At 41.0% G+C, this 10,018-nt stretch overlaps 2 protein-coding genes across 3 annotated transcripts in view; one reads left to right on the top strand and one right to left on the bottom strand.

Annotated features, from left to right (window-relative positions):
- The first annotated feature begins 341 nt into the window (after positions 1-341).
- On the top strand, positions 342-6,839 carry SNRPD1 (small nuclear ribonucleoprotein D1 polypeptide). Its single transcript, XM_015412342.1, has 4 exons — positions 342-568; positions 3,839-3,915; positions 4,780-4,971; positions 6,631-6,839. The coding sequence occupies exons 1-4, from the start codon at positions 555-557 to the stop codon at positions 6,705-6,707; spliced, it is 360 nt and encodes a 119-aa protein (XP_015267828.1). The 5' UTR covers positions 342-554; the 3' UTR covers positions 6,708-6,839.
- A 1,168-nt stretch (positions 6,840-8,007) lies between these two features.
- Positions 8,008-10,018, bottom strand: part of SLC6A20 (solute carrier family 6 (proline IMINO transporter), member 20) — a 25,442-nt gene continuing 23,431 nt past the window's right edge. For both annotated transcript variants that reach the window (XM_015412292.1, XM_015412284.1), the window contains one exon: positions 8,008-8,427. In XM_015412292.1, coding sequence (XP_015267778.1) covers positions 8,281-8,427 — 147 coding nt within the window. In that variant the 3' untranslated portion in view covers positions 8,008-8,280. The remainder of the gene's footprint in view (positions 8,428-10,018) is intronic.

The following is a 10,018-nucleotide window of genomic DNA, read 5'->3' as shown; positions in this document are numbered from 1 at the left end:
GAGGGAAGCCATGACAGCGTAACTTCTGTAAAGCCTTGTAGGAATGTGGAGGAGGTCCTCGAAATGTCCTTCCTGGTTTCCTTTGCATGCCCTTGCCTGCACTTAGGTTGTTGAGGTCCCTCTTCCTCTGCTTCAAGTTTCAGACAACTTTTGGAAAATGGGCAAGGTCTCTGTTTTTGAAAGCCTGCAAGCGGCGCCAAGGGCTACCTAGAAAGCACCAGAGGAAACCTTGCCATCCTTCCTTCCTTCCTTCTCCGTGTCAATTTCACTCTTCTACGCAAGTGCACAGAGTCCTCCCCTCCTATGGGAGGCGCTCGCTTCCACTCAAAGTCTCCCTTCACATCCGGGGCAGCGGAGATGGAAGAGGAGGTCCTTCCGGCCATTCATCGCGCGCGGTAGTCGCACTTCTTCGCGAGTATCGGAGCGGCCTAGTCGTGGGCTGTTGCTCCGCGCTCAATTTTTTTAAAAAACATTATCGTGTAGCCCTCGCTCGTCTTTGGTTTTCTGTCCCCGGCGAGTGTTCGGCCTGCTTTCGTTTCAGTCCATCCGCCGCCATGAAGCTTGTGAGGTAAGCCTGGAATGAATCAGAGGACCGCTCCCTTCCCGCCACTTGTTCCTTTTTCCTTCTTCGGCCGTTGGCTTCATCCGGGCCTTGAGTAGCGGTTGCCGCCTCGTTTTCTGCAGGGCGGTGGGCAAGTATGTGGCCCGCCAGCCGCCCCTTCTCGGCGGGCGTCTCTTAATTAGAGTCTTTTGTCGGGCTTCTTGCCTCGGGATTTAAGCATCGTTTCTCTGTCAAACTTGCGGCTTTCTTTTTCTCCTAATGCATATAAATTTAGCTAATGTGAAGCGGAAGAAACTTGATCACATGGTTACAAACCGACTCTAATGTAGTAATGGGCTCGTAGACTGGGCTGGATTCTTCTGAACCCTAGTAAAATGTTCCTTGGGGGGGGGATTCCAGCATTGTTGACTCTATGAACATTTCTGGAATTTTCGAGAATAGGTGGTGTGGGTGCTGCCATAAAATGGCTGCTATGGGATCTTTTGCTCACCTGCAGCTCTTCTGGGTGGTTGTGATTAAGCTTTGGTTTAACCCGCATCTACTTCAAGATTGTCTCCAGGCAGTCTAGTTCAAGAATTTTATGGTCTTCCTGGGACTGGCTAGAAATGTAAAATAGAGCTGAGTGTTCTCTGTGTACTGATGACAGTCCAGCCCTAATCTCTGGATATCCTCAACCAGCAGTTTGATACAGCTGTTGAAAAACTATAGAAAACAAGTTGGAGCCCAAAAGCATAGACAGCATGGTGGAGCCATATAGGACCCCAAAGGTGAAGGGGACCCCAGCACCCTTTAGGTTATAGCTGGGTGCCATCAGCATATTGGTAATAGCTTACTCCAAAAATGTAATGATTTTTCCCAAGTGTGTTATAGTTGAGTAACATGAGTGATAAGGCTTTGTAAGGTAAGTCACACAGTGGTGATTGTTGGCGTCCAGTAGTGACACTGTGAGTCCTACCTGTAAGGAATTATTTAAACCTAGCCAATCTAGGGCACCACTCCTTTATCCCAGTTTCTTCAAGTGTGTCAATAAAACGGCACAAGGCATGATATAAATTGGAGATCATCAAATAAAGCCACCAGAATTGTCTCAGTTCCATAGCATGTTCTGAAGCCAGGCTGAAAGGGGTCTAGGGCAGAGGACTTATCCACAATGGTGTGGAGCTGTTTTGATACTGCGCTCTCAGTAATCTTGCCCAGGAAGGGTAGGTTGAAAACTGGGTGGTGATTGGCAAAGAAAAAACAATGGTGCAGTGAGAAGAAAATTTTATTCCAAAATGTTAATAACCTCTTTGTGATTATGATACAAAATGTTTTAAAAGACAGAGCTTTCTGACAATGTGTAAAGAACATTTAATTATTAAGAGCAACCAAAACACTGCTAGGAATGTGGAATAATGTTGCAAGAATTATTACAGGCATGTACAAACAAATAATATGTAATTTTGGAAATTAATAGAATGAATAAATCTCTTTTAACCAAAAATCTGTACAGACTTGTGGAATATAAATGTAGCAATGCTCTCACTACACCAGCTTTGAAAAAAATGTCCTATTCTCAGTCTGCATTTCTATGTCAAAGTCAGCCAGGAAATGTTTTTATTTAGTTCATATGGTACCAAGGTTGTCAACTCAAGAATCCACTCTCCTTCCTTTCTAAGAAGAATTTTATCATTCTGGCTATCAGATTTATATATAGCCCAAAAGGAGAAATCCAGTCACCTCTCTAAGCAGCTGGAGCAACCCTTCATTTTCTTTTGGGTGATAATTAGACACATCATTCTCTAATGACTTTTTCAGTAGGGAAGGAATGGCTGTGTGTTTTAATGACCTGAGGAATGAGCCCTGGGTCAGTGATTGATTTATGATGCATTTCAGGTCTTCATTGATAAGGTCCTTGTGTGCTTTTAACAACCAGGAAAGGCATGGGTCCAGTGTACACATATCCTAAGATCTTGACAACATCAGTCACCCAATGATCTGCCTAGAGCCACTCTGCAAGTTTAGTGGCTGTTTGGACTTACAGCCATTCCTGTATGGCCATTTGAACATGATCCAGCAAACTAGCCACTGAATTCATACTGGCTCCCACATTTTCTTCATTACTATGAATGGCCTAAGTGCTGCCCCCCCCAACCAGATTGTTTATCATTAGTACTAATAAAAATGTATTATAGTTGGTGTTCTCTTTTTGCTACTTATACAAGTGAGGCGGTTGACAACACTGATTATTCACATCCATGAAAGAGCTTTCTGTGGGTAGATTTTTCATATTGGATACCAGAAAAAAGTTTTAAACTGAACAGCAAATACCTTGTTTTAAAACACTGCTTATCAAGTAGACTGTAAAATAAGGCATAGTCTTGTAAAATTATAAACTTGGTCTTTTCTCTTCTATTCCTCCCCTCAATTCATGTTCTAGAGCGGGGTGTCAAACTCATTTGTTACGAGGGCCAGATCTGACATAAATGTCTTTGTCCGGCCAGGCCATGTGTGCCATAAAACGTAATGCCACGTACTGGAGATAATAACTGTATAAAGGACAGCAGCTGGTAAACTCTGAGTTGGTGTGTCCTCACTGCAAGGCCCCCTGGGGTGGGGTGCAGAGGAAAACCCACAGAGGCAGAATGGAGAGACAGGAGTGCAATGCTGGGCAGATGCTTCCACGATGCTTGACTGCTGCAGGCAAGGTTGCTCTGCTGTGCTGAACGAGGCTCTGCCCACTCCCCCCATCTCCCTTTCTTGCATCAGTTGCTCGCGGGCCACATAAGAGCCCTGGATGGGCCAGATCCAGCCCCTGGGCCTTATGTTTGACACCCCTGTTCTAGAGGCTTAGATTTTACATTTCATTTCTAAAATGAGCAGCCAGATACCTAACTGAGTTACCTGTTTCAGTTTGACTAGACAGCTGATGCCCCATTCCAAAGCAAATGAACACCACTTTCCCATGTGGGCTTCCATATCCTTTTGGGTTTTTTGTTTTTTTTCCCCTTTCCTTTTCAGCAAAGTACTGCACAGTTCTTTCACAATTCCTAATGGAGTGAAGCATCAGTGATTCACAAGGAAAACTCCCACTGCCTGGCAACAGTTCAGTTGTTCTCTGGCCAGTGGTATGATCCAGAAGACAGATATCCTTTATGCCTTTGTTTTATGGCAATTTCTTTAACTATTGCATTAATCTTGGTATCCGTTAGTACCCAGAGCTTTTAAAAAAAAATAATGAAATGCAGTAACATTTTAGCTACAAAATACTACCTTTGTGTTACTTATCCCTTGCAGGTTTCTCATGAAACTTAGCCATGAGACTGTGACAATTGAACTGAAGAATGGAACCCAAGTACATGGAACAATCACAGGTATGGGCTGCGGTGCTGCTCAATATGTCGTAAGCAGCTGTCTTTTTAATAATTATTATTGGAGCATGTGTTGCAATTGCATGAAGAACCCCTGATTATAATTTACTCTTATCCTCTTCTCCGCTTCTCAAGAATTAAGGGTGGCATATGTATGGTCATCCACATTTATTCCCTCATCAGCTCTGTGAGGTGAGTTTGGCTGAGTGAGCACAATTTATTCAAGGCCATTTTAACTTTAACTTGGGTTTGCCTCATTCAAACCCAGTGCTCTTTTCAATATACCACTCTGACTTTCATTTGGAACTTCTCTGTGTTTCACTGATACAGTGGGAGAAGAGGCACTTGTAAATTGTGTGTGCCAGCTTTATTAAAATATTTATATTTCATTTTTTTCATAGCTCAAGGAGGCTTACAAGTCAAAAATACCATAATTTATAACATAAAAAATAAAACCATGGATACCCCCATACATATTTAGTTCAGCTTATTGAATGGTTTTCTGGGTAGGCTTATTGATATTGTACTTTAGCCAGAGGATGATTATGGCAGGGGATTAGTGCCCCTGAACCCTGAATAGAAAGATCATTTATATCTAGCCAATGTGCAATGGGAGTGGGTATTCTGTACCTGGAGAGAGAATATGGCTGAGAATAAGGGGGGAGGAGGACAGGCAGTGGTGCTCAAAGCAACTAAGAGTATTTTCTTCCTATGAGTTTTCAGACTGCATTTACTTTTCTCTGTAGTACATTTGCCTCTTCTGTGTTGCCCTAAAGAGTTTCATCTGTGGCGTCTGGCAATATATTAAAGGATAATTGAAATTTGTTAAACCCCGGGTTCAACTGGAAGTTTTGTTCTACATTTTAGGTGTGGATGTCAGTATGAATACCCATCTTAAAGCTGTGAAGATGACTTTGAAGAACAGAGAACCTGTCCAGCTGGAGACTTTGAGTATTCGAGGGAATAATATTAGATACTTCATTTTGCCAGACAGTTTGCCCCTAGATACTTTGCTGGTGGATGTTGAACCAAAAGTTAAATCGAAGAAAAGGGAAGCAGGTTAGTGACTTTATTTCATAATATCAAGAACTGGTAGCATAAATGCTTATTGTATAAATCTCCCAAGATTATACTTGGTTGAGAATGAAGTATGTACTTAAACAGTGTGCTTATTCACTGAATAACACTGGCAAAATAGTTTTCCTTTTTCTCAAACTAGAATAAATGAATGATTCATTAGAATGTTAGCTGCTTTTTCATGATTTAGCATCATAGCTTGCTCAACTTTAGTGGAAATTCTTTTAGCAAAATTCCTGTGACATCAGGCCATAGGTTGTCATTACATCTGAATTCAGCCTTATTTAATAGTGCAGTTCTGAGTGGATAGTAGTTAGACCCATCTGGTTGAATCCAAGAGGCCACACATCCTTTCATTTCCATAGCAGACCATCCTACCAATGATTGGTTGTTCATGTTCATTCCTTCCCTTCCTCCTGCAAATCTGAAAGGAGTGATATAAACACTTGAGTTATTTTAATGGTTCTTTTAAAATTAGTAGTCACACAAGTCTACTGAAATCAGAGTTAGGAATGGCTCTCTAATGCCATAAATTTCCAATACATTTCAAATAATTTTTAAAAATTCTGCTCATATAGCACTGCCACTTCACAACTTATTCCTGAAACACATTTTTGTGACAATAAGGGACAGGCTGAATATCTGGTATACTCAGCTGCCCTCTAATGTTAAGTCATAGGGAGTGATTGTTGTGGTAGGCAAGAAACAGCATTAATCAGTATAATTGTCTAATGTCTGTATGGCTTCTGATGACACAGGACTGCTGTGATGCTTGTTTTGCCTCAGGTTAACCTCTCTATAGTTGTAGACAGGAGTCTTAAGCAGTGTTTCCTCTAAACTGAGTTAGTGTGAGCTAGCTCAGTTTTTTTAGCCTCTGGCTCGCACATTTTTGTCTTAGTTCAGGAAGGATGGCTCCAGAGCAAACTAATCCATGTAGTAGCCAAATTGCTCACTCACAACTTTAATCCCAGTAGCTCACAAAGTGGAGTTTTTGCTCACAGGACTCCACAGCTTAGAGGGAGCATTGGTCTGAAGATCAGTGCATTGGACCCAGCTAACTTTATGTCAGTCACTCAGTTTCCACATACCTTTTGTTTATGTAGGTCTCAACGTCCCCAAAATAGTCTTGGTGATCTTTTCTTTTTTGCCAGTGGTTATACTACTTGGATTGAACCAAGTATCTCCTTTCTTGATCTTTTTAAAAACATCTCTATTTAAGAACTACTGGAATTAAGCTGTTGTGGAATCTGTCTTGGGACCCAAAAGAAGATGTGGGATTTACAGTCTCTGTACTTAGCACATTTCTTTTTGACATAGGCTCATTGTAGCAACAATTGTCTTTATCTGTGACAGAGCTTACAGTATGAACATAACTACTTGTTCTTTGAATGGAAAACCGGTATAAGGATGTAGAAAATAAGATCATGGCTGTGTGACGTTTAGCAACACATTATTGCAGAAAGATTCCTTTGCTAATGCAGTGCTTTTAGTATAGTGAAAGCATTATTTAAAAGTGAAGTTAAATTTTTATTGAGACTTAAATAAAACTGAGTCCAAAATCTGGTAAAATACATAACACGCTAAATCAAAGTTATTTCAAATCTATCTTTGTTCAAAGAAATTTGTCTTTTTTGTCTTCAGTTGCAGGAAGAGGACGTGGTAGAGGTCGTGGCAGAGGAAGAGGTCGTGGTCGAGGAAGAGGAGGTCCTAGGCGATAATTTCTTTACAGCCACTGAAAAATGCCCAGCAACTTTGGTTTGTTTGTTTGTTTTTGTACAGGTTGTATTCAGTGTCAGTTTTTAATAAACAAGTATGAAAACTTCTCCAGTTTATGTACCTGTGCATGTGACCCACAGAACCTACTCCAAGTCTGGCAAAGCTATTTGGGCAGATCATGGAATTTCTTCAGTACATATGTTGTAATTTCTTCCGATCTCCCAAGGTTCATTGTTTGTGACTTAGCTTCCAGTTATGCTTACCTGATCTATTGGTGCATATTGATTTTCAGCTAGTATTTTAAGTGTTCTGTGAACTTTAGCATGAAAAAATTAATGTAGGTTACACAGTTGTAATCAAGCATTCAGTGATTAAAATTGGTATCTTCATTTCAGCTGTCATTTAAGAGAGCTGGGTACAGCAGCTACATTAGATATTTTATAATAGGGTAGGAAACTGTCGATGTGTGGGGTCCTGGTCATGTAATAGGACATGGCTAAGCAGTATGTGATCTCTTGGGCAGTTCTGTGTAGTCCTCAGGCTGTTCATAAGAACCTAAGCATTGGTTTTTGTGTTAAAAGGTTTTTTAGCTTTCACTATCCAAGGTCAAAACTATGACGGCAACATCTGGTACATGCAAACGAGGTAAATGTTTTTCTCATGATGTGGCTACATAAGGTGCTTAAGGTTGACTGAGTTGTGTTTTCACTGGAATGGCTTCCATGTTTTGTTTATAGTATGTTAGTGGTGCAACCCGATACTTGCCACATTTAGTGTCCACAGGATACTGAAGAAGAGGTGTTAAGAGCTTGGCCAGAGAGTATGACATGGCTTTGGTTTTTAAATTTTGCTATGGAGAACATATATAACCCACTTTTTAAAGGTTTTATGTGTATTTTGACATTTCGTGGTAACTTTTAAGAATATTAGGAAATGGAAGATGTGATGTTAGGTTATCCGATGCATATTTTCAGTTCATAACATGACCCTGTGTTGAACATTTGATTAGCAGAAGGGTGGTGCAAAGTACATCTTATGAAATGCCACAGACTGCCACATTTTGGAAACTGTGGTTTACTTCCTGTAAACAGTGCTGTACATACAAACATTGATAACTCAGTGAGCCAATGCAGATTCTACAGACATTTCCTAGCATCTACCAGGAATATACATTCCATGAACAGCACAGATAACTTGTGTAGCAGACACGTTGCAGTTTCCTTGAAGTGCAAGACTTTCTTCTAGCACTCCAGATACAAAAGAAACACATTTCTACTAAGGCAAAGGTTGTCTTATGTAGGCAGATGAAATTGGCCAATGTATACTTCTTTGTAAAAGCTGGTTGTCTACTTGAACATTGTCATTCTGTAGACATACCTCTTGAAGACCATCTTGAACCATTATCAGCTACAACTTGCCTGAGTCAGTACAGGAGCTGCCAAGAGGGTAGTTTGGTTTGGCAGTACCCAGATTCTGCATGTCTAACGGTTGCTGATGGTATCTGCAGGACTCTTCAGAATGCACTGTGGAAGCTGTGGCTGTTCTTGAAGTTCTCTTAAAGCCAGATGTTAATGGTCATGCAGCAGTTGATGCATTCCTTCTTTTTCTGCTTATGATCAAAGTTACTAATGCAGCCAGGGGGATACACATAGTGGATGCTGCCACAAGCAGTCCAATAACTCCTAGAGCACCACTAGGATAATTCTTTGTAACCAGTTGACCCTACAAAAGACAGTTATCCAGAATGTAATACTGTAATCCTCTCAATGCAGTGAAATGACACATGCTGCTTTTAGGAACAACTTTTTCTTGCTCATCTTAAAATATTTTATTTTTGAGCCACCTTGCAGTTCTTTCAATGAAGACATCTAATCTCTGCCACTTTGTTGCAGAAACATTTAAATCTCTCTGGAACTTTCCACCGGGTCAATTCTTGTATTATTTGATTTAGAAAATGTGTCTGCTGCCACTCCAGAACCTGCTCAGGGTGGCACATAACCAAACATATGGCAAGTCAATAAAGACTTGCCAGGACATAAAAGCAACATAAACAGTGCAGCCTAAAATAACAATAGTCCTTAAACTTGGAGAAGACCATAAAATACCTAACAAGATGGATTCCATTAGTTAAAAGGTGGTTACATCAAAATGCTTTGGCCCAGTGTCAAAGGAAGGTAGGGCATGTGCCAAGAGCCTCAAGGGGGAGGACATCCCAAAGGTGAGGTGCCACTTCTGAAAAAGCCTTGCCTGTCTTCACCACCCACCTCTCCTCTGTAAGGTGCAGAGCGCCCACCCTGAGAAGAGGTTCACGTAGGACTGCAAATTCTTGTGGGTTCTGACATTGAGCAAACGTAGATTAGCTTACATATATGTATGTCTGTACCAGCTTACAACAAGCTTTTTGGGACTGGTTTATATATCAAGGCTAAAATACAGATGATGGCTATGTGGGATATTACCCTCTGCCTTCCTCTCTTGCTGTATTGCATAAACTGCATGCAGGTGCCAACTACTAAAGAAGTACCTGTTCTCCTCACAAGTCTGGCTTGATGTTATTCTCCCTCTTTCAGAAGTTGCATTGCAAGAATAACCCAAAAAGTGGTGGTGTTTATAAAGCCAATGTAAAGATATGAATTTTACAGATACAGAACCTGAACAGATGATGTGTTATAACATGCCTTGAAACTGCAAGGTGGGTTGCTTCATTTTTTTTTTTTCCTTGAAAGACAATTCTGTTCTGTGTTGCATACTTTTGACTTCTACCTCTCAGAAAATCATGACTGTTTCTCTCTTGGAGTTCAGTGAGCCTGAGCCGTAAACCTCACAGACACAGCGGAGCTAACCCTTCCCCTTGAAAGTCAGGAGAGCTGCTAACGTGCATGTTCAGCAAACTGAATATCATTTTCTCTAGAAGACCTTTGGTCCTCTGCTGATCAATCAGTGAATGATGTTGGGGGGACTTTCTGTATGCAGAAAAACCTGTTTATAACCTCAAAATCCCTAAAACATCTCACTGTAAACTCACTATACCCACTGTGCTTTAGAAGACACAGTGTTGAGCACACTTGATCATCAATTATGAGTACATTAGTCTGCTTTCCTAACAACCCATTAACACCTCATAGCATTCTGGGGAGTTTGAGGGGCATAGCTAAACAATTTCCACATACTGTCCTATTCTTCCCAGCCCCCCCAAAAGAAGCCCGTCTTCCATGCAGTGTAGAGAAGGAAAGGTAAAATAATGCTTTTATTTGGGATTAAAAGCAGGTCCTGTTTTTTGCCTCTGAACAGTCAATCGGCTTTACAGCCTGCT

The sequence above is a fragment of the Gekko japonicus genome, unplaced genomic scaffold (genome assembly GCF_001447785.1).
Source record: "Gekko japonicus isolate JY-2015 unplaced genomic scaffold, Gekko_japonicus_V1.1 scaffold747, whole genome shotgun sequence".
NCBI classification, from domain to species: Eukaryota; Metazoa; Chordata; class Lepidosauria; order Squamata; family Gekkonidae; genus Gekko; species Gekko japonicus.
This window is presented reverse-complemented; position numbering and strand designations above follow the sequence as displayed.